Source organism: Balaenoptera physalus (assembly GCF_965194825.1).
Source record: "Balaenoptera physalus genome assembly, chromosome: 16".
In the NCBI taxonomy this organism is placed as follows: domain Eukaryota; kingdom Metazoa; phylum Chordata; class Mammalia; order Artiodactyla; family Balaenopteridae; genus Balaenoptera; species Balaenoptera physalus.
Window position 1 is genome coordinate 89599457 of NC_138898.1, and position 25044 is coordinate 89624500.

The following is a 25044-nucleotide window of genomic DNA, read 5'->3' on the forward strand; positions in this document are numbered from 1 at the left end:
TTCATGAGTGGCTAGAAAGCTTAAGCACTGGAATTCCATTAGAGAAAAGGAGTATTCCTCAGAGGATTGTAAATGACAAACACCCAAGTGGACTTCAACAGTGGCGTCCGTGTGTCAGAGATCTCCCACGCATGGCTGGGGCCCAAATGACACAGAACAGCGGGGGCCCAAGGGCCGCAGTCCTAGGACGCCGCTCCCCAACCAAAAGAGTCCTCTCGCTCGACAGGGAAAAAGAAAGGTGTTCTCAGACACACACAGCCTCCAGAGACAGCAAGTGAGGAGCCCACCTGCCTGGCCTGTCCCAGGAGAGTGGCTGATGCAGTGCCCAGAACCAGAAAGGGGAACTAAGAACCAACAGAAAGGGAACCACGAGACCGACGCATTCCTCCCACCTCCCCCGCCTCCCCCCCGCAAAGAAGCTGCACTCCAGTACTGACCACGGAGGGTGCTGTTCAACTAGGAATCTTACCCACACAAACGTGCTGATTTTGAGAAACTTTTCAAATGCATAGTATTCAACTTCTCAAAGTAAAAAAAAAGTAATGAATTTCATAGTAATGCTGGAAAATACAGGAAAAAGACAATAAAACTTGGAAAACAATGTTTACTAACATGACCCCAACTGGAAAAATTTAGAAACATTTAAGACGACTCTGTAAGTCAATAAGACAAGGGAAACAAAACAGAACAAAACAAAACAAAACAAAAGAAGACAGTATTGGGGCAGGAAGACGGGCAGTGGACATGAACAGGCCCTTCATATAAAAACAAATACACCGGTCTGAAAAGACCACAGACTGAAGGATCCCAATTACGTGACATTCTGGAAAGGGCAAAAATACACAGACAGTAACAAGACCAGCAGCTGTCGGGGGCTTGGGGGCATTGGGGGGGATGAATAGGTGGCCCCCAGGGATGTTTCGGGCACTGAAATGGTTCTCGGTGGCACTGCAGTGGTGGCTGCAGGTCATCACACGTGTCCAGACCTGAACAGCAGGACACAGAGAGTGAGCCTTGATATAAGCTACAGACTCCAGGGGAGAACTAGGCGTCAGTGCTGACCCGTCACTGAGATGATGCGCCACACAAGCGTGAGATGTTATCAAGGGAGGGAACCCAGAGGGACGGGGATAGGAAACTGCTGTCTGCTTGACTCTCCTGTAACCCTAAAACTGCTCTAAAACTGTCTGTCAGTTAAAATGAAGAAACAGCTTCTAAGCACGTGAAAACGCTCTCAACCTCATTCGCGATTAAGGAAAACCCCAAGGGAACGTCCATACCGTTTACCGGGGCCTAGGACCAGCGGGAACACGCTGCGGCCTCGCCCCTTCCTGTCGGGCATCGCGCTGGAGCCCAGAGTCCCCCTGACTTGACCCACCGCACCCCACCCCGCGTTTCATGCCGTCCACAGTCTCTACACATGACATCTTTTGATCAGATGACTCACTGTCCCAATTACAAGGTTTCACTTTCTCCACAGGATGAAAGCAAAACCAGCACACAGGGGAGGCTCTTCAGTCAACCTCAGGGTCCGCCTGCATTCACGTCCCGCTGGTCCTGACAGGAGGCCCACATCCTAAGGAAGGAGGTCCCTACCAGCACCTCAGGAGCCTCATCCAACCCACCTCACGCTGCTCTGAGAGCCTTGCCAACCTCTGCAGCTACCCAAGTCCTGGTCACGTGAGGGCCGTCACCCTTCCCCGAGTCACTGAGCCACGTGCTCTGACAATGCATTTAAAACCAGGCTCTCGGACTTCCCTGGTGGCGCAGTGGTTAAGAATCCGACTGCCCATGGTGGGCACATGAGTTCGAACCCTGGTCCGGGAAGATCCCACATGCTGCGGAGCAACTAAGCCCGCGAGTCACAACTACTGAGCCCGCGCTCTAGAGCCCGCGAGCCACAACTACTGAAGCCCGCATGCCTAGAAGCCGTGCTCCGCAATAAGAGAAGCCACCACAATGAGAAGCCCGCGCACCGCCACGAAGAGTAGCCCCCGCTCGCCGCAACTAGAGAAAAAAGCTCGCACGCGGCAACAGAGAGACAACGTAGCCAAAAACAAATAATACATAAATGAATAAAAATTAAAAGAAAGAAAGAGAGAAAAGCAGGCTCTGCTTTGTCAGCACTCTGGAGTTCCCTACTTACCGACGGGCAGGATTCCCGTCCTCTCCTGTAATTACGTCTGTGAAGTGCCTTTCCTGAGGAGAACAGAAGCTCCCAGAAGCAGAGAATTGCTTCTTTAAGTTCACATGCAGAATCTGAAGACACTGGATGTTTACGTCTAAGAAAAGAGACACAACACTAGATGGTGTGAAGGGTCACCAAAGCCAAGAGCCAGGCAAGCAGGACACTTCCTCTGGGGAGCCTTCCATCAGCAGAGCAGAAAATGTCCGTGGCCAGAAGTGGCACTCAATGCGCTTTGAGCTGAGAAGTACCCGTGGAATCACACAGGCTCCCCAAAGAGCAATTACTCCCACATTTAAGAAAGGAGATGGCTTTTCAGGCAGAGAAGGCAAGCACAGTCTTCCCGGCTGGCGGAACGGTGTGTGCTGATGGTCAGGATGGAGCTGGGCCCCAGAGCGCTGCCCTCTCCTCCAGCCCCCAACCTCACCCTCACCCTCAGCTGAGCAGCTGCTTCCCTGAGAACAGAGAAGCCATCGGAGGGCTTCTCCACCTGCACCCCAGCTCTGCCACCCCCGCCCCCATCAGGACCCCGGGCCGCAGCTCTCCCCGCTCCCACACGCGTCTACTGGATCATTCCCGCTGTTGTTTCTCCCGTTACGACACAGCACAACACGACACAACACCCGCCCCGGACCTCAGCTCCTACTCCAGCTACTGTCCAATTTCTCTTTTCCCCGTCACAGCAAAACGTCTTGAAAAAGCTAGGAACACAACAAACCCCGTTCTCCCACTCCTCTCTCCTAAGCCTCTCCGAGCAGGATCTCACCCCACACACCCATCCAAACGCATCAGCAGTGAGTTACGACCTCCCCCAGTGCTGGGCTCGAGGGTTAACGGCTCCACAGAACGGCAACCTCGTTTGTCCAGTCACCCAGGGAACCTCTAAAGTGCTTCCCCACGTGGAGACAAACTGCTGTGACTCATATTTTAGGAGAAATACTCAGCGTGGAAAACACACTTGAGCTGCTGGAGGAAAGAGGTAGCAGCACAGAAAAAAAGGTTCTGTAACTACAGAAATGAACGAATAAGCTATTTTAATGGTACAAGTATGGGATGAAGAGGAACGAATAGAAACCGTTTAGAATACGACATTAACCAGCCTAACACTACAACGTGCTAACAGAGGATGGAGGAGGACTCCACAATGAACCCAGTTTTCTGGGTAGGGTGACAGGCTGGTGATGCAACGATGAGCCGGCAGGGACAGGAGGAGAAGGCAAGGGGCGGGGAGCTGTAAGTAATCATTTCTGGATCTACTGCATGTAGTCATTGGAGGTGCCCTTTGGACAAACTCCACAGAGATGCTGGCAAGTGGCTGGACAGAGGCATCTGTCTGGTCCAGGTGGGAGAACTGACAGAGCTGGAGGTGAAAAGCACCAGAGGGTGAGATCAGACAGCTTTAAGAGTCATGAACCAAGAGTAAAAAGACAACACACAAAGAGGGCAGAAGAAAGAATCAGTCAGGAAGAGAGCAAGGAGAGATCTGTCACAGAAACCAACATAGGAGACTCTGCAGATGGGAAGGCGACAGTGGTCTGAAGTGAGGACTGGCAAATCTCCACTGGTTTTTATGCTGGATGACAGGTCACCTCAACCGGATCAGGGTCCGGGGAGGGGCAGAACCAAGACCACAGGCTGCACGATAAAATTCAGATGGGAATCAAGGAATCTTTGCCAGAGACATCACTATGTGGTGTGTAACGCGACCCCGTTAGATTGTAAGACACAAAGAGGGACATTTACTTGAAGGGTGACAAGGCAGTTCCTCCAGATGATCCTCACGGCATCCCTGGATTGAGCACTGAAAACAATGTAGCTACGGGACAACAGTGTTGTACTGAACAGAAAAGTTACATGCACTGAGCGCTCCCTGGACAGCATGCTCTCGGCTTACAGGAAGCACAAGGAAGGCACCAATGTCAACACGTTAGGGGCTGTCACTCAGGAAGGCTAGCGGCCTACAGCAGGATCCTCAAGGAAACCTTTCACGCCCGAGAACAAAAGTGCTTCGGCAGGACAATGTAAGTGAAGCCAGGGATGGCATTTTGCCACAAATTTCAAGAACCCGAGGCTTGTACTGTGGCTATAAGAGGATCGTGGGATCTGCGTGTAGAACTTGCCAGAAACACTTGGTACTGACCTGTTCCTCTACGCTTTGTCTAACCACATCTTTTACCTACTTCTACTTTCCCATTTAAAATTTTGAACTATTCGCCTCCCAAGCTGTTACTACAAAACAAGAGCAGCAAGTCAATACGTAAACAGCAAAACTCACCGGAGGCCGATTCATTTTCCGCTGCTCTTGGAACAACGTGCAGGACTGTGACAGTGGAGGCGGACCTGGAGAAGGAGAAAAACGCAGGCAGTGAAGCTACGACTGAAGTGGCTCGGGGTGCACGTGCACCCGCCCCGCGCTCCACAAGAGACACCTGTGGGAGACCCGCCCTTTCACCTTCAGAAGGGCCTGTTAGAATGAGGAGGGAGCAACCACCCTCACGTCTGTAACTCCCACGTGACTGTGGTAACTGAGGGGATACTTTGTTTTCAGTAGTCAGTGTACGCTGAATCCTATTAAAATAAACCTCCGTCGTTAAATATGAGATTAAAATACGCTTAGAGTTTATCTCACCAACTCTGCTAACAACTTCAGAGCAGAAAATCCACAGGATACCCAGGATAAATGGATACACTCAGGTGCGTTTCACTCTTTCAATTATTTGGACAAACTTAAGTGCGACGCTCAAAACCATCTTTTCTTTAAACTGATTTGAAATGGACAGAACACCTGCCGTTGGAGTTCTGAGTCCTGTTAGCGACCCCACGTGCACACCCGGTGAGGATCTGGGACAAGTCACCTCCCTCCTCAGGCCCAATCTCTTCCTTCCTCAACCGAGGCAGCAGGACAGAAGCCTTGCAGATTCATCCTGCACTAACTACACTGTGCGATTCCACGGGGCACAACCCAGGGGGGCAGCGGACGGTTAGATTAGACAACCAACGGGCTGATGGGCCTTGAGAGACACGTGCGAGAGCGCGACACGGCGACAACAGGAGGACGAGGACAAGGAGGATCGGGGTTGCAGGGAGGGGTGGACGTGGCATGTCCCGGCTGAGCCTGTGGCCCCTGCTCCCCCAGGACACTCGGAACTCACAAGTCCCAGGGCAGCCCCATCCGGAGCAGCCGGCCCTGCCCTCCAGCCCGACCCCTCCACCTCCGGGAAGCGGTCAAACCCTCCCGGTCGCTCTCCCGCGGGGCCCGGGGTGGACTCACCCGAGCCACGCTCTCCAAGGGCCGCAGGGTCTACAATCGCCTGCAGGCCCGAAGACGCACCACCTACCCCGTCAGGATTCACGGACCAGCCGCGGGTTCCCGAGGCTCCGGGCCGGGGGTTGCTCCTCCGGCGCGCTCCTCTCCCGGGGTCCCTCCTCGCCACCTCACGAGGCCACTGGGCCCGAGGAGCCGGCTCTGGGACTATGGCACAAGACCAGACTGGAGCTATGACATAAGCTGCTCCATCTTGAGCAGACCTGACCAGACCTGAACCAATGGCTTACACAATTCCAGGAACTGGCCTCAAGGAAATGGGAACAACCCAACACTGGACTTGAAGATTAACTGTGCCGGAAACAATCAACATGACACTGACCACACCACTGCACGACCAATGTTAAGATGATGGTCAGAGCTGACTGTGCTACTCTGCATGTAGCCCCCACCTGCACAGCCCAGAGACTTCCCGTCTTTTCCCTATAAACCCCTTTTCCCTCTAACTGGCAACTGGGAGATGCTTTGGGGGACACTAGTCCACCATCTTCCCAGGTTGCCAGCTTCCTGAATAAAGCATCTTTCTTCTTCCACCAACCCTTGTCTCTGGAACATTGACTTCTGAGCAATGAGCAGCTGCACCTGAGTTCTGTTCCAGCCGATAACATTACTATTGCTCAAGCCTCATTCATATTATATTCATAACAACTTTGAACCAAAGTTACTTCCATTGCACAAAGAAAACTAGGAGTGAATAACTGACAACTGCCCATCACACACCAGCATTTTAGGCTAGCAGAGCTCATGAACACACGTAACACAACTTTACGAGGCCACAAACATCCCTTACACAACTTCTCCAAGTGCCAGAGACAAACACATTCATTAACACACCCACAGATATAGCCTCTAGGTAACAAAATAAAAGTATGCAGCAAGAGCATAAAACTTGAGATTATGCTTAGTGATCAACGTTTCAGTTTTCTGTCTTGCTTAGAAATGACCTCGGTATCCAATGATTATCCAGTAAGTAACACAATTTAATATCAGTTTAAGGGTTTACGTAAACTAAAGATCTTGGAATGTATCGACAAGCTGACACAGTACAAACACACAGTTACTGTTGAAATAAAGTTTGTCAGAAGAATAATTAAATGTGGCTAAACACAAATTTACATTTTTCATAACCTTAAATATTAAGTAGAAGTAATGTTAGCTTATTTGATGGGTACACCTATATAAATTTAGGAAGAACACACCCAAGTAGAATTGTTTTCAATGTATGCCTAATACTGATAAATAAGATAGGAATAACTTTGTATTAAACCAAAACTATTAAACTAGCTTCATTTGCCAAAGATTTACCTAAATTATGTAAACTTGAAGACTTTAAATTTCTGAGTTGATTTTTTTGTTTGTTTGTTTTTTTGGCTGCACCGAGAGGCTTGCTGGATCTTAGTTCCCTGACCAGGGACTGAACCCGGACCCTGGCAGTGAAAGCACCGAGTTCTAACCACTGCACCACCAGGGAATTCCCTGACTTGATTTCCGTGAGAATACTTTTCTAGCACATTTAAAGTATCAGAAGTTCAAATTCCTTTCTCTCTGAGAATTTGAGGGATACATAATTTTTATAAGCACATTTGTATCTTTGTAAGCCAATCAGGACACAAACCCTTGAATTTAAGAGACTCTACAATCTACTTTAATAGATCCAGAAGTAGGAAAACATTACATACTCACACTGTCACAGGTAAAGGCCTTTCTGAATTACAGACACACAGACATACAGAGAAATGGAACTTTTACCTTCAGTTCTAAAGTCTTAGACATGGGTCAGGAATAAACACTCACCAGTCTAGAGATTAAAGAGCCGTTCTCCTCCCATTGGGCAAGAGATTCTTAACTGATTTGAGCTTGTCAAAGTAGACAAATAGACGAACAGAAAAGACTAAGAAAAGACTAACAAACCAGACCCTCTGTCACCTCTCACCTAACTGAGATTAGCTCTGTAGAAACTCAATCGCTTTGGAGAGACCATCGAAAGTCTTCAAACGACAGAGCCAAACTCAGAATCACTGCTGCTACAAATGGGGAAGCACTTAGCTGTAATCTGAAAACAAAGCCGAAACACAAAAGTAACAGAAGGGGAAACTAAAGAAACGGAAAGTGAGCCAAGTTCAATGGTTGCTTGGGTGGGTTCAGCCCTGGGAGAGGAGAAAAGATGTACCTGGGCTTCACCGGCTCAGGAAACACACCACTTGTTGCTGGGCTTTTACAGCTTTATTTCCGTATAACTGATATACAAAATCCAGCCCAGGTTTAATTTGTATAACTTGATGAGTTTGGACATATGCACACACCTGTGATACCATCACCACCATCACGGTAATATACTCATCACTTCCAAAAGATTCCTTCTATCCCTTTGTGTCTGTGTATGTGTGTTAGGAATACTTAACACAGCACCAGGTACATGAAAAGGTGCTCAACGTCACTAATCATCCGGGAAATGCAAATCAAAATCATCATGAGATGTTACCTCACATCTGTTAGAATGGCTACAATTTTTTCTTCCTTTTTAAACATAGACTTGTCAAGGTTGTAGAGAAATCGTAACCCTTGCATATTGTAGGCAGGAATGTAACATCGTGCAGGCACTGTGGAAAACAGTATGGAGTTTTCTCAAAATCTTTTAAATAAAAATTCCATATGATCCAGCAATCCCACTTCTGGGTATACAGGCCCAGCTCAGAGACATTGCAGCTTCAGTTCCAGCACACTGCAATGAAGCGAATACCACCATAACGCAAGTCACATGAGTTTTTTGGTGTAACCGTGCATGAAAAACTGACGTTTACAGTATACTGTAGTCTGTTAAGTGTGCGATAGCCTTGTGTCTAAAAAAACAACGTACATACCTTTACTGAAATATACTTTAGGGAAGAGAAATATACATCAATGGAACAGGATAGGAAGCCCAGAGATAAACCCACGCACATATGGTCACCTTATCTTTGATGAAGGAGGCAAGAATATACAGTGGAGAAAAGACAGCCTCTTCAATAAGTGGGGCTGGGAAAACTGGACAGCTACCTGTCAAAGAATGAAATGAGAACACTACCTAACACCATAACACAAAAGTAAACTCAAAATGGATTAAAGACCTAAATGTAAGGCCCGACACCAGAAAACTCTTAGAGGAAAACATAGGAAGAACACTCTATCACATAAATCACAGCAAGATCCTTTTTAACCCATCTCTTAGAAAAATGGAAATAAAAACAAAAATAAACAAATGGGACCTAAGGAAACTTAAAAGCTTTTGCACAGCAAAGGAAACCATAAACAAGACAAAAGAACAACCCTCAGAGTGGGAGAAAATATTTGTAAACGAAGCAACTGACAAAGGATTCATCTCCAAAATATACAAGCGGCTCACGCAGCTCAGTATCAAAGAAACAAACAACTCAATCCAAAAATGGACACAAGACCTAAATGGACATTTCTCCAAAGAAGATATAAGATTGCCAACAAACACGTGAAAAGGATGCTCAACAACACTAATCATTAGAGAAATGCAAATCAAAACTACAATGAGGTATCACCGCACACCACTCAGAATGGGCATAATCAAAATATCTACAAACAATAAATGCTGGAGAGGGTGTGAAGAAAAGGGAACCCTCCTCCTGCACTGTTGGTGGGAATGCACACTGATACAGCCACTATGGAGAACAGTATGGAGGTTCCTTAAAAAACTAAAAATAGGGCTTCCCTGGTGGTGCAGTGGTTAAGAATTCTCCTCCCAACGCAGGGGACACGGGTTCGAGTCGTGGTCCGGGATGATCCCACATGCCGCAGGGCAACTAGGCCCGTGTGCCACAACTACTGAAGCCCGCACGCCTAGAGCCCGTGCTCCGCAAGAAGAGAAGCCACCGCAATGAGAAGCCCGCGCACCACAACAGTGTAGTGCCTGCTCGCTGCAACTAGAGAAAGCCCGCGCACAGCAATGAAGACCCAACACAGCCAAAAATAATGAATAAATGAAAATAAATTTATAAAAAAAAAAACAACTAAAAATAGAACTACCAATATGATCCTCCAATCCCACTACTGGGCACATATGCTGAGAAAACCATAATTCAAAGAGAGACACGTACCACAATGTTCACTGTGGCACTATTTACAACAGCCAGGACGTGGAAGCAACTTAAGTGTCCATTGAGAGATGAATGGATAAAGAAGATGTGGCGCATATATACAATGGAACATGACTCAGCCATAAAAAGAAACGAAACTGAACTATTTGTAGAGAGGTGGGTGGACCTAGAGTCTGTGAAACAGAGTGAAGTAACTCAGAAAGAGAAAAACACCGTATGCTAACACATATTTATGGAATCTAAAGAAAAAAAAAGTGGTTCTGATGAACCTAGTGGCAGGACAGGAATAAAGACACAGACGTAGAGAATGCACTTGAGGACACGGGGAGGGGGAAGGGTAAGCTGGGATGAAGTGAGAGAGTGGCATGGACATATATACACTACCAAATGTAAAATAGATAGCTAGTGGGAAGCAGCCGCATAGCACAGGGAGATCAGCTCGGTGCTTTCTGTCCACCCAGAGGGGTGGGATAGGGAGGGTGGGAGGGAGACGCAAGATGGAGGGGATATGGGGATATATGTATACATACAGCTGATTCAGTTTGTTATATAGCAGAAACTAACACAACACTGTAAAGCAATTATACTCCAATAAAGATGTTAAAAAAGAAAATACTTTACGGACTTCCCTGGTTGTCCAGTGGTTAAGAATCCGCCTTCCAATAAAGGGGGTGCAGGTTTGATCCCCGGTCGGGGAACTGAGATCGCACGCGCTGTGCAGCACAGCCGAAAGAAAAAAAAAATTAAAAATACTTTATTGCTATAAAATGCTAACCATCAGCTGAGCCTTCGGCGAGTAGTAATCTTTTTGCTGATGGAGGGTTTGAAATAGTGTGAGAATTACTAACATATGACACAAAGACAAGAAGTGAGCAACTGCTGTTGGAAATACTGTGCCAACAGACTTGCTCCACAAAGAGCTGCCGCAAACCTCCAATCTGTAAGAAACACAAGATTCGGGAAGCATGATAATTATAATAGAATGTAATGTCCTATGATATAATGTAATATAATACAATATAGCCTGTATAGTCAAAGAAAAGGAAATCAATATCTAGAAGAGATATATGCACCTCTACATTCATTACAGCATTATTCACAAGAGGCAAGATAGGAAAGCAATGCAAATTTTCATCAACAGAGAAATGGATAAAGAAAATGTGGTATATACATAGGATATGATTCAGACTTATTAGTAGGAAATCCTAGCAGTTGTGACAACGGGGACAGAACTAGAAGACATGATGGTAAGTGAAATCGGTCAGTCACAGAAGGACAAAACTGTGTGTTTCCACTTATACGAGGTATTTAAAAGAGTCAAACATAAATTGTCAGTTGTGAGGGAGGAGAGAATGGGGAGTTGTTCCATGGGTATAAAGTTACAGTTACACAGGATTCATATGTTCTAGAGAACTGCTGTATGACTAAGTGTCTATAGGTAACGAGGCACACTATTCTTTTTTATCTTTTTAAAACTTTATTTTCATTGAAGTATAGTTGATTTGCAATATTATATATGTTTCACAGGTACAGACAGTGGTTCAGTATTTTTATACTCCATTAAAATTTATCACAAGATAATGGCTGTATTTCCCTGTGCTGTACAATATATCCTTGCTTCTTATCTGTTTTATACATAGTAATCTCATGCCCCTAATTTGCCCTTCCCCCCTTTCTCCTCCCCACTGGTAACCACTGGTTTGTTTTCTATGTCTGTGAGTATGTTTCTGTTTTGTTTTGTTTTTTTTCACACACACTGTATTTTATTTTTACAAGAGATAAATAGACTGACACCAAGCATTGTACATGGATGACCACAACAAAAGCAACAATGATTGCAATTACCAAACATGAAACACACTCATACTATGTCATAATATTGACATTCAGTCCAGTAATCCTCCACTGTAACAGCTCCTTTACTTTGCAGTGAAAATTGATTTGTATATTCTTTGCCTCTGAGTCCTTGTGGGATTTTTTTGTTTAATTCAAACAAAGTCAGAAAAATTATACTCATCCTCATCAGTTCACTCAGTCCCATGTAATTAAATTTTTTCATCTTGATCTTTTGTTAGCACTTTTATAAGTTGGCACTTTTATAAAGGGAAATGGGTTCAAGCCCTGGTCCCGGAAGATCCCACATGCCACGGAGCAACTAAGCCCGTGTGCCACAACTATTGAGCCATGCTCTAGAGCCTGTGAGCCACAACTACTGAGCCCGCGTACCACAACTACTGAGCCCGCGTACCATAGCTACTGAAGCCTGCTTACCTGGAGCCCATGCTCTGCAACAAGAGAAGCCACCGCAATGAGAAGCCCACGCACCGCAAGGAAGACAAGCCCCTGCTGGCCGCAACTAGAAAAGAGGCCGCATGCAGCAACAGAGACCCAACGCAGCCAAAAGTAAAATAAAGTTTTTAAAATTAAAAAAAAAGAATGATATCTTGCTATTTGTGGCAACATGGATGGAGCTAGAGGGTATTATGCTACGTGCAGTAAGTTAGACAGAGAAAGACAAATACCGTATGATCTCATTTGTATGTGGAATCTAAAAAACAAAACAAATGAACTAATGTCACTAAAGAGAAACAGACTCATAGATACAGAGAACAAACAGGTGGTTGCCAGAAGAGGGTAGGTGGATGAGTGAAATAGGTGAGGGAGATGAAGAGGAACAGATAACCAGTTACAAAAGAAATGAGTCATGGGAATGAAATATACAGCACGGGGAATACAGTCAATAACATTATAACTTTGTACGCTGACGGATGGTAACTAGATGGTAACTAGACCATGATCATTTTCTAACGTATAGAAATATTGATGTTATGCACCGGGACCTAACAGAGTGTTGTAGGTCAGTTACACTTGAATTAAAATTTTTTAATTAGAACGAAAAGAATAGTGTGCCTCGTTACCTATAGACACTTAGTCATACAGCAGTTCTCTAGAACATATGCATCCTGTGTAACTGTAACTTTATACCCATGGAACAACTCCCCATTCTCTCCTCCCCCACCCCTGACAATATATGTTTGACTCTTTTAGATACCTCGTATAAGCGGAAACACACAGTTTTGTCCTTCTGTGACTGACCGATTTCACTTACCATCATGTCTTCTAGTTCTGTCCCCGTTGTCACAACTGGTAGGATTTCCTACTAATAAGTCTGAATCATATCCTATGTATATACCACATTTTCTTTATCCATTTCTCTGTTGATGAAAATTTGCATTGCTTTCCTATCTTGCCTCTTGTGAATAATGCTGTAATGAATGTAGAGGTGCATATATCTCTTCTAGATATTGATTTCCTTTTCTTTGACTACACAGGCTATATTATATTATATTACATTATATCATAGGACATTACATTCTATTATAATTATCATGCTGCCCGAATCTTGTGTTTCTTACAGATTGGAGGTTTGCGGCAGCTCTTTGTGGAGCAAGTCTGTTGGCACAGTATTTCCAACAGCAGTTGCTCACTTCTTGTCTTTGTGTCATATGTTAGTAATTCTCACACTATTTCAAACTCTCCATCAGCAAAAAGATTACTACTCGCCGAAGGCTCAGCTGATGGTTAGCTTTTTTTTTTTTTTATAAAGCTATTCTTTTCCTTTTTTTTTTTTTTTTAAATTTATTTATTTATTTATTTTTGGCTGTGTTGGGTCTTCGTTTGTGTGCCAGGGCTCCTCCTAGTTGCGGCGAGCGGGGGCCACTCTTCATCGCGGTGCGCAGACCTCTCACTGTCGCAGCCTCTCCCATTGCGGAGCACAGGCTCCAGACGCGCAGGCTCAGCAATTGTGGCTCACGGGCCCAGTTGCTCTGCGGCATGTGGGATCCTCCCAGACCAGGGCTCGAACCCGTGTCTCCTGCATTGGCAGGCAGATTCTCAACCACTGCGCCACCAGGGAAGCCCTGGTTAGCATTTTTTAGCAATAAAGTATTTTTAATTTTTTTTTTTCTTTCGGCTGTGCTGCACAGCGCGTGCGATCTCAGTTCCCCGACCGGGGATCAAACCTGCACCCCCTGTATTGGAAGGCGGATTCTTAACCACTGGACAACCAGGGAAGTCCGTAAAGTATTTTCTTTTTTAACATCTTTATTGGAGTATAATTGCTTTACAGTGTTGTGTTAGTTTCTGCTGTATAACAAAGTGAATCAGCTGTATGTATACATATATCCCCATATCCCCTCCCTCTTTCGTCTCCCTCCCACCCTCCCTATCCCACCCCCTAGGTGGTCACAAAGCCCTGAGCTGATCTCCCCGTGCGATGCAGCTGCTTCCCACCAGCTATCTATTTTATGTTTGGTAGTGTATATATGTCCATGCCACTCTCTCGCTTTGTCCCAGCTTCCCCTTCCCCCTCCCCGTGTCCTCAAGTCCATTCTCTACGTCTGCGTCTTTATTCCTGTCCTGCCACTAGGTTCATCAGAACCACTTTTTTTTTTTCTTTAGATTCCATAAATATGTGTTAGCATACGGTATTTGTTTTTCTCTTTCTGAGTTACTTCACTCTGTTTCACAGACTCTAGGTCCATCTACCTCACTATAAATAACTCAATTTCGTTTCTTTTTATGGCTGAGTAATAGTCTTCTGAAGCACGTGTTGTTATTATTTTGACCTTCATGACACAGGAGATCAGAGGCCTAAGATACTGCTGAGCTGGAAGGTGACTGTATGGGCGTCCCAGGGCTGCCGTAACATAGCACCACAGACTGGGTGGGGTAAAATAACAGACATCTTTTCTTCCACAGTTCTGAAGTCCAAAATCAAGAACTTTGATATATCCATCCAATTTTGTTGAACACCTGCTGCATATCCAGTGCTGTTTCAGATACGTGTTGAAGCTATGAGGGCAAACTAGACAGACGGGGTCCCTGCCCTCGAGGGGCCCACCCACATCCTAGTGGGGAGAGAGAAAGCCAACAAGAGGACAAATACAGTAACTGCACGTTCACTTAAGAGCCAAGACGGAAATGAACATGGTGCTGAGATGGCAAGTAATGGGGGATCCAGTTAGCCCGGAGGGTCAGGGGCGGCCTCTCTGAGGAGGCAGTATTCTGAGCTGAGACATGAAGAATTAGGGGAGGAGCATTCCAGGTGGTGGAAACAGCACGTGCAAAGGCCCTGAGGCAGGAGAGGTCTTGGCTTTGTCTGACAATAACAGAAGACCATGTGTCTGGAGGGCCACGTGTGAGGCAGGCAGTAAAAGGAGATGAGGCTGGAGGGGTGGGCAGGGACCTCAGGGGCCAGTGGCAGGAGGCTGACTTTTAATAAGTGCATCTAGAACCCACCGGTGGGTCTTTAGCAGGAGAGCAACACAGGGTGCTTCCCCTGCAGGGGCAGTGGGGAGACTGGCCGGGAGGGGGCAGAGTGGAAGTGGGGGGCTGGTTGGGAGCTGCCCAGGTACTCAGGTGAAAGATTCAGGAAGTGGAGGTGGTTCAGAGCAGTCACAGCAGAAATGCGTCCTGTGGGAGGAATAGACAGGCCTTGAGGATGGACTGGACGTGGGGGTGGGAGAGAGGAGCCCAGGGTCCTGGCCTGAGCAGCCTGTCGTCACTCACAGTGGCTTCCCTTCCGGCCTGTGCCGTACATACCTGCTGTGCTTTGGGGACTCAGGTCTGACTCCTTGGGGCTCCATTATGAGAGGTTAAAGCCCAGAAAAGCGGAACAAGAGGCCCGGCAGGGGAACTGGATTGCCCACTTCGTGCCTTGAAATGCTTAGTCAGCGGCTTCTCAGCCTCGGTTGGGTAACCTGAGCTCCTCGAGTTCAGTCTTGGAGATTTCCTCACCCTTTCCTGGATCCTCCAAGACTAGGTCCGGTGCATAGGGCGGGGTTGGGACTTTCGGGAATGCGAAAGTGGGCCTCGCAGGCCTCCATGGTCAGGGGCGGGGTTCACTCGGGCTCCGCCCTGGGGCTCCCAGCCTGGAGGGAGGGGCCTCCAGGCTGAAGGGGAGGTGGGACGCTGAGGCTCCGCACCTAGACGTCTCGGTGGGGGAGGCGCTGCTGGGCAGCGTGAGCCCCGGCTGCACCGAGGCGTCTGGAGCACGGCCCTGCTCGCAGAGCCTAGTCTGCAGAAAGCCCAGGGCGCTCCCTCCCCTGCGTGCCCCCAGGAACCTCTGCTCCAAGGGTGGTGACGGCGGCCCAGAAGTGCCCCCCGAGGGAAGGGATCTGGATTAGTTTGCGAGGACTGCCATAGCCAGTCTTGCCCAAGGTGAGAGTGCCGGAAAGGGCAGAGCCCTGCAGACCGGGGGCCTTAACCGTTCAGCTGCGCCGTTTCCAAACAACCTCATTAGTCCCCCTGCTGGGGTGGATCGCCCAAAGGGCAGGGGGGCTTTGAGGCTAATGTTGGCCCCGCGAGTGTCCTCTCAGGACCCAGCACGCTGCCGAGCACATTGCAGGCCCTCTGCAAGGACAGCTCCTGGCTGTTCGTGAACCACCTGGTGGATGCCCGCAGGCACCGCGCATCCTTATGCCATCTGGGGATCTCCCAACACCCCCTCTCAGGAGGCGCATCTGAACCTCAAACACTTCTGGGAGGTCAGCAGGGGGTTCTTGTCCGGGCTTCTGTTTGGATCCACAAAGACTTCCTGGGCACCTCTCTGGGTCAGGCATGAGACACTTCCAGTTTGGTGGGGAAACGTCAAGACCCATGAGCAGACTGATTCAATATGGCGGGAGGTTGGCTCCAGTGCTTTAGGAGCAAGAGACGGAGCACTTAATCCCAAAGGGGTTTGGGAGGAGGTGACACACCTGATCTGGGGATTTAAAAATTTATTTTAAAAAATCAAATTCTTATATGGACCTGCTTGAAAAAGTGGAACAGTCCTACATGGTTTACAACAAAATTAGTGGCGCCTTGCTCTACCTGACCCCACTCCAGTTTTTCCCTCCAGCGTCCATTTTCAACCCATTTAGAAGTTTCTTCTGGTGTTTATAACCGTGTTATTAAATGACACACTTATCCTGCTGTTTCCTGATGAGAGTTCAGGTCTCTGACATCCTCCTGGCCTCACACCCACTTCCGGCCTTCCCAGAACATCGAAAGGAAGGATTCCCATTTGGTGTTTGCATCATCATGACCTAAGTTCTTACAATTCACGCTGGAACCACGCACACGTCTATGCTTCCGTTTCTGTTCTTGACATTTTTTCATTTTCTCTGGATTCAATAGTTACTTGTGTAATTTGATGAGTTCTCTCTGTCCCATTATCTGTTTTCCACCAGCACCCTGGACCTGGGCACCTTCTTCTTTTTCTTCCCAGCTTTACTGAAATATAATTTACAAATAATATTGTGTAGCTTTAAGGTATACGACGTGATGATTTGACACACGTATGTACTGTGAAATGTTTACCTCGGTAAGATTAGTTAACACGTGCTTCACCTCCCATCTTGCAGCTTTCTGAGGGATGATTTTGCATAGGGATATAATTTTTTAAGCTGTGTACACTAGAGTCAGGCTTTCCTGTTGGCAGCACGAGCTCCAGGTAGCCTTTTTTTCCCTTCCTCCTGGATTGATCAGAAATTTCAGTTTCTAAGGCAGCCCGAGTATTCACCATCAGGTAGTTTGCACGCACTTGGATTCTCTTAAGAACTGCTAATGCCTGCAGTTTTTTCCACGATCTACTCCACCACCTGTACCTGTGACATCTTTTGGGATTTGAGAGGTGGAACAAGAGCTTTCTGCTTTGCATCTGTGCCATCAAAGGAGGCACCTAGTGGGTGCGTCAGAGCACAAGTGAGTGTAACTGAGGCAAGGTGGTGGTTGTCTATCGACTTCAGATGTTTAACCGCTAAATAAATTGTGTTTTCTTTCTTTAAAAAACAAGGCAGAATCATTTATACGAGACCACTAGAAAGGAGATGATTTGACAAAATTATTAAGCATTTAACTGAACGGAATGTACTGGGTGACACTGAATTTGGGCTGAGCCTTTGTGGTTCCTCCAGGGCCTGGCCCCTGAGCTGAAGGTCATGAGCTGCATCCAGATGGCCTTGCGAGCACGCTGCTCTCTGCCTCGGGTTTCCTTTCCTGCAGATGTGGGGCTTGTGTCTCAGATCCTGATTCTCCCGACGGAGGTCTTCATTGTCTCCTTACTGTCTGCGAACTTCCTGAACTCTCTTCCCTCTGAAGAAGCAATAATTTCCTCTCCACCTTTTCCAGATGAACTCCTTAGTGGATGCACCCCAAGACCCACATTTCTGGGACTCTCTTTCACAAGTTAAAGCATCCAATATCACAGCAGAAACTCAGCGACCAGATCTTTTTTTTTTTAAGTTACGAAAGTGAAAACTCAGGGTAAGTGTTTTCATCTGCACTGTCCTTTGCTGAGCTGTGGCATCTCCCCATCTTTTCGGTGTTGAGCTAGAAAACTAGAAGGGAAGTCCACTCTGTCACTCACTCACTTTCTCACTCACCACACACCCCTTAGACTTCTTTACATTTGCTAGACAAAAAGAGGTCACTGGTACTTTAACTTCCTAATTCTGCTAGAATTCAACAGAGGGCTCAGGAGATAAACGAAAAGGCTGCTTAACTAGGAGATCAAAGTGTGTGCGGGCCACGCTAATTTCCCCTCACATGTCCATGGAGGATTAACTCAGAGGTTATGAGATTCTAGCGATAACACGAGCACAAGCAAAAACCCTCCAGAAAGACAAGGAGTTACTTAGTATTCATTGCCAAGGGTGAGCGTTTAGTATCTACAATACCCAAAGAAAATTCAAGAGTGATTTTAAATTCTGTTTCAAACATCTCCTCTATTTTCTCTCCTTTCCTCTAAGACATCTCTGAATAAGAGCTTCCCTCCAACTGCCAGGGAAAAATAGTAAGCCTGATCTCACGGGAGTCAAGTCATTTTTGCCCCTAATAGAGGTAGGGTTCAGGACGTTTAGATTAATCAAATTTTATTTTGTTTCTCTTTGCAGAGTTTTTGGGATTTTTGACAAAAAATGTTTTAAAAAGTATAGAAAAATGGACCTAGAGATTATCATACTAAGTGAAGTAAGTCAGAAAGAGAAAGACAAATACCCTATGATATCGCTTATATATGGAATCTAAAATATGGCACAAATGAACTTATCTATGAAACAGAAACAGACTCACAGACATAGAGAACAGACTTGTGGTTGTCAAGGGGGAGGTTGGCGTTAGTAGATGCAAACTATTATATACAGGATGGATAAACAACAAGGTCCCACTGTAGAGCACAGGGAACTATATTCAGTGTCCTGTGATAAACCATAATGGAAAAGAATATATATATGTATAACTGAATCACTTTGCTGTACACCAGAAATTAACACAACAATGTAAATCAACTATACGTCAATAAAATAAATTTTAAAAATGTATGGGAACATGTGGGGGGGGTCAGTATTCTGGAAGCTTCCATTGCATAGACCTGTTTTGATGTGGCGCCCCCTTGTGGTGTGGAGGACAATCTCAGTCCAGAGCTTCTTGAGATGAAGCCATCTATCGTAAAGCTTTGGAGTCTTGTTCTAACAGGGATCCCGGATGTCAGCAGGGATCCAGGTCCACAGCCTGAATCAGGCCTGGAGAGCTGCAGGTCATCACTTTTCTCCAGACTTTGAGGCCCAGGGACCCCTGGCATCACTTTCTGTCCAGTGTCTCACTATTCTCTTTTCTCCATTTTCCTTCCTTAGGGCACCTTTAACTGCATAAAATGCATTATCCCAGAACATTCTAACATGTGCTCATAAATGCCTGCCATTACCCCTTTCCCACATGATTCACTTCTAATGAAAAGCAAAAGTCCTTCTATAGTAATCACAACAGTGTGGTAATGGTGCAAAAACAGATATACAGATCGATGGAACAGTATAGAAAGCCCAGAAATAAACCCATGCACCTATGGTCAATTAATCTATGACAAAAGAAGCAAGAATATACAACGGAGAAAAGACAAACTCTTCAATAAGTGGTGCTGGGAAAACTGGACAGCTACATGTAAAAGAATGAAATTAGAACATTCTCTAACACCATACACAAAAATAAACTCAATATAGATCAAAGACCTAAATGTAAGGCCGGACACTATAAAACTCTTAGAGGAAGACACAGGCAGAACACTCTTTGACATAAATCACAGCAATATCTTTTTGGATCCACCTCCTAGAGTAATGAAAATAAAAACAAAAATAAACAAATGGGACCTAATGAAACTTAAAAGCTTTTGCACAGCAAAGGAAACCATACACAAAATGAAAACACAACCCACAGAATGGGAGAAAATATTTGCAAACAAAGTGACCAACAAGGGATTAAACTCCAAAATATACAAATAGCTCATGCAGCTCTAGGTCAGAAAACCAAACAACCCAATCAAAAAATGGGCAGAAGATCTAAATAGACATTTCTCCAAAGAAGACATACAGACGGCCAAAAAGCACATGAAAAGATGCTCAACATCACTAATTATTAGAGAAATGCAAATCAAAACTACAGTGAGGTATCACCTCACACCATCCAGAAGTCTACAAACAATAAACGCTGGAGAGGGTGTGGAGAAAAGGGAACCCTCCAACACTGTTGGTGGGAATGTAAATTGGTACAACCATTATGGAGGATAGTACAGAGGTTCTTTAAAAAACTAAAAATAGGGACTCCCTGGTGGCGCAGTGGTTAAGAATCCGCCTGCCAATGCAGGGGACACGGGTTCGAGCCCTAGTCCGGGAAGATCCCACATGCCGCGGAGCAACTAAGCCCGTGCACCACAACTACTGAGCCTGCACTCTAGAGCCCGTGAGCCACAACTACTGAGCCTGCTTGCCATAACTACTGAAGCCCGCGCGCCTACAGCCCATGCTCTGCAACAAAAGCCACTGCAGTGAGAAGCCTGCGCACCGCAATGAAGAGTAGCCCCCGCTCGCCGCAACTAGAGAAAGCCCATGCGCAGCCACGAAGACCCAATGCAGCCGAAGATAATTTAAAAAAACAAAAAAAGAAAAGAGTTTAAAAAAGACAAAATAAAACCCCCTAAAAATAGAGCTACCATATGATCTAGCAATCCTACTCCTGGGCATATATCCAGACAAAATTATAATTCAAAAAGATACATACACCCCTTTGTTCATATCAGCACTATTCACAATAGCCAAGACATGGAAGCAACCTAAATGTCCACTGACAGATGAATGGATAAAGAAGATGTGGTATATATATACAATGGAAAATTACTCAGCCATAAAAAAGAACAAAATAATGACATTTGCAGCAATATGGATGGACCTAGAGATTATCATACTAAGTGAAGTAAGTCAAAGAAAGACAAATACCATGATATCATTCATATGTGGAATCTAATTTTAAAAAATGATACAAATGAAGTTATTTACAAAACAGAAAGAGACTCACAGATTTTGAAAACAAACTTATGGTTACCAAAGGGGAAATGTTGGGGAGAGGGATAAATTAGAAGTTTGGGATTAACATACACACACTACTATATATAAAACAAATAACCAACAAGGACCTACTGTATAACACAGGGAACTCTACTCAATATTCTCTAATAACCTGTATGGGTAAAGAATCTGAAAAAGAATGAATATATGTGTATGTATAACGGAATCACTTTGCTGTACACCTAAAACTAACACAACATTGTATATCAACTATACTCTAATAAAATTTTTTAAAAAAAGCAAAAGTCCTTCATTTAAATTTTGGATTTAAGATGTCCTTTCTAAAGAAGGCCTTGGGGGTTTAGGTAAACAGAAGGGGAAACCATTTCTGCCCAGCTTTTGTAACTTTCTCTGCAAGTGTGGAGTTTGCTTCTTTCAATTTTAAGCGAAGACTTTTCAATAGAAGTATAAACAATTACTGCTTTATCAACTCTGTTCCTCTGACTTTGAACAGATGTGGGATATTTCTAACCCGGAGTGTTTCCGGGGGGCTGACGGCCTTGATGATTTTGTAGAGTGACCTCAGCTGACTGCAGAGGCTGCTCCCTTTCGGAGCTGCTGCAGGTCTGGCGAGCTCAGGGGAGGGGGGTGTTGTGGTGCCTGTTTGCTAAAAGCCAGTGGGAGAAGGTTTTACTTCCCTTCACCTTTTCATCTTGCTCAGTGGACAAAGCTGGGAAACTGGATATGTCTAAACAGAACTGAGAATAAAAACATTTCTTTATCTATCCACATCCAGTTATGTAGACAAGCTTGCTCTCTCAAAAAAAAAAAAAAAAAGACCTGATGTATAGCTTATTTCTGTGACATAAATACTCTCATCACTATCAATTTCAAGCTACCAGTGGTTTGGCAACCAGCTCACAAAATTCCTGAATATTTAACAATTGGTTCTAGAGAACAGGGATGATATATTGACAACGTACCACTGTGTCTCTCTCAATCTCTCCATTTACATCTATCATCTGTCTACCTATCATTTACTTATCCATCTATACCTGTCATTCATTCAATCTACCTATTTATCCATCATCTATCTGCATCTACCTGTCTATCTTCATCATCTGTGGATCTAGAAAGATAGAAATGTCTCAGGAACCCCAGGCACCCCAGCCCCCAGCTGTTTGAGTCTTTCCAACCCAGACACATGAAGAGAACATTTTTCTTTCTTTCTTTTCTTTCTTCCTTTCTTCCTTTCCTTTCCTTCCTTCCTTCCATTTCGTCCCTTTCTTTCCTTCCTTTCTTTCTTCCTTTCTTTCTTTCTGGCTGTGTTGGGTCTTCGTTGCTGCACACGGGCTTTCTCTAGTTGTGGCGAGCGGGGGCTGTTCTTCGTTGCCGTGCACGGGATTCTCATTGTGGTGGCTTCTCATTGCAGAGCACAAGCTCTACAGCACAGGCTCAGTAGTTGTGGCTCACGGGCTCTAGAGCACAGGCTCAATAGTTGTGGCGCACGGGCTTAGTTGCTCTGCAGCATGTGGGATCTTCCCGGACCAGGGCTCGAACCCGTGTCCCCTGCATTGGCAGGCGGATTCTTAACCACTGCGCCACCAGGGAAGTCCTGAAGAGAACATTTGGGATGACCCCAGCTCCAGCCTGTCTGCAATCACATGGCAGACCCCAAGCAAGAGCTGCCCAGCTGAGCCCTGTGAACACCAGGTTCATGAGCAAATTAAAGGTCACTGCTTTGGGTGGGTCTGTGAGGCCACAGTAGACAATTGGAAGACTCCTCCTTCACTTCAGAGTAAGACATGTAGGGCCCAGAAGAGACAGGAGAACAGAGGGGACTGGAGGAAGTGATAAACCTTCGTGTTTATCACTTGATGGAGGCAGCAGTGGGGTAGTGGGTCAGCTCGGAGGAAGGAGTGATAAGGTCTAAGCAGGGATGACCCTTGAGGGTCACGTGGTCAGGACGAAAGGGAAAGAGAGGGTACTGACTTCACTGAGTGCCTATCGTGTTAGGGTCCTTGACCCCAACCCTTCTACCCCTAGCAGGCCTTCCAGTAGGGCAACACTGTGGCTGTAGGCTGTGGCAGCCAGCTTTCAAGGGCACCCCAGGGACTCTCTCCTCCTGGCATTTGTAACAGGGAAGAACCTTTGTATTCCATTCCAGGTTAATCACCAAAGGGATGTTGCCTATAAGCTTAAATGATCCACAATGGCCCATCTCTGGGAACCCTGCTTCCCAGGTAATGAGCATTAAGCTGAAATACCTTTGTTTAGCTCACGGGAAACATCCTGACCAGGCCCACCTGTGAACGACTGCAGGGAGGAAGAAATGAACACATCCCCTCCAGAGGGTGATGGGAACCAGGAAGTGTTTGATTTTACTCCCTCTCCCCTTTTAGTATAAAAGGAGCCTGAATTCTACCTTGGGCAAGATGGTTCTTTGGGACATGCGTCCACCATCTTCTCGGTCTGCTGGCTTTCCAGATAAAGTCACTATTCCTCACCCCAACAGCTTGTCTCTTGATTTACTGGTCTGTCGTGTGGTGAGCAGTACAAGCTTGGACTTGGTGACACATTCACACCCTTGTGTGGTCTCCTCCCACATGGTTAGGGCTTAGCTGTGAAGCCACAGGGATCCTGTGGACATGGTGGTCTGTGACCACTGGGGCTAAGTCAGAAGAGACACCGATGCTTCCACCTTGCTCCTCTTGGGGTGAGGATCTCAATATACACATTTTTGGGGGACACAAACATTCAGAACATAGCACCGTCTTACTAAATTTAGAAGGTGGTCTTGTAAAATGGAGATGATTCCTTCATTCCTGATTTCATTCAAAATCACATCACCTGCTGGGGCACATGCAAGACCCCAAGAATGTAGAAATGAATACACTGTGGTTCCCACCCAGGAGGATCTCACGTTTAATGAGAGAGAGAGAGAGATGGAAATGCTAATTATTGTACAATTAGTGCGACGAATGTCATCAGAGGTACATTCATGAAATGCCACCAGGAGCTCAGAGGAGGAAGTCAAGAGGGGCTTCCCGGTGAAGGGGACATAAACTGTTCCCCTCTGGTCCCATCCACTTGAGAGGAAAGGACCCACATGGTCATGTGCTAATGGCACTTCTCCACCTGAGTATTTTGGTTTGTGGGATTTGCCAGTGAACAGGGATAGAATTAACAATCTCATGTCATAAAAGATTGTGGCTTGATGTTTTGAAGGAGTTTTTGAAATATCAAAAAAACAAAGAAAAAGGTAACCAGCACTATGCCTTATTTCTCAGAATCCAGAATTTTAACCACTAATACGTTGTCATTTTTATTTCAAATCACTATTTTTTAACATTTAAAGGAGCTAGAATAATATAATAAAGATGAAGTACCCTTTGTATCCATCCCCAGCTTCAATCTACTTTTTCTCTCCCCAGAGGCAATATTATCATAAATTTGGTATGTATTTGTCTAGTCTATTTAAAATGATTTCATCACGTTTCAATGAATATATATTTCTATACCATATTGCAGGGTAGCATTTTATGCATTTAAAACTTCTACAGAAGTTCTATGTTATGTATCACATAACATCCTAAAGCTTGATTTTTTATTCAACATTATGTTTTCCAAGATATAGCCGTCCTGATAACATATATTAGCTTATTAATTTTAAATGCTGTAGGGCATTCTTCTACTGAATGACTATTCCATGATTTATTTATACGTTTTCCTACTGATGAACATTTAGGTTGTTTCCACTTTTTTGCTCTTTCCAACAATGCTGCAAGAAGCCCTGTGTACACATCTGGTACAAAACTGCAAACATTTTTGGACTGTAGACTACAAGCATCACCAGATAAAGCCACCTTGCTCACCAAAGCGGATGTACCAATTTTCACTCCCACCACCATTTAATGCATCTTTATATGAAACACTCAGTATTGTCAGGCTTGTTGATGTGCCAATTAGTTGCATGAAGTGGCATCTCATTGCCAGGCACGTGCTGGAGTTGGTTTGGGCTGCTCAGGAGAGCTGATCACATGGATCTCTTCC

The 25044-nt window shown here is 45.5% G+C and overlaps 2 protein-coding genes across 36 annotated transcripts in view; one reads left to right on the forward strand and one right to left on the reverse strand.

Annotated features, from left to right (window-relative positions):
- Nucleotides 1-25044, forward strand: part of LOC309644876 (uncharacterized protein) — a 140822-nt gene that overhangs the window by 54490 nt on the left and 61288 nt on the right. For 6 of the 35 annotated variants that reach the window (XR_014254638.1, XR_014254648.1, XM_082429141.1 and 3 more), the window contains one exon: nucleotides 17454-17716. The exons of 5 other annotated variants lie outside the window; for them this stretch is intronic. Coding sequence is in view for 15 of the 30 variants with exons in the window: in XM_082429137.1 (XP_082285263.1) it covers nucleotides 17454-17491 (38 nt within the window). In the remaining 15 variants the exon portion in view is untranslated. Of the gene's footprint in view, nucleotides 1-1480; nucleotides 3050-14254; nucleotides 14340-17453; nucleotides 21297-25044 lie in introns of those variants that run through there. 24 more of the 35 variants (XR_014254639.1, XM_082429140.1, XM_082429124.1 and 21 more) reach the window with 12 other exon arrangements.
- SDK1 (sidekick cell adhesion molecule 1) overlaps nucleotides 1-25044 on the reverse strand; it is a 1005745-nt gene that overhangs the window by 11609 nt on the left and 969092 nt on the right. The gene's annotated exons all lie outside the window — the stretch shown is intronic.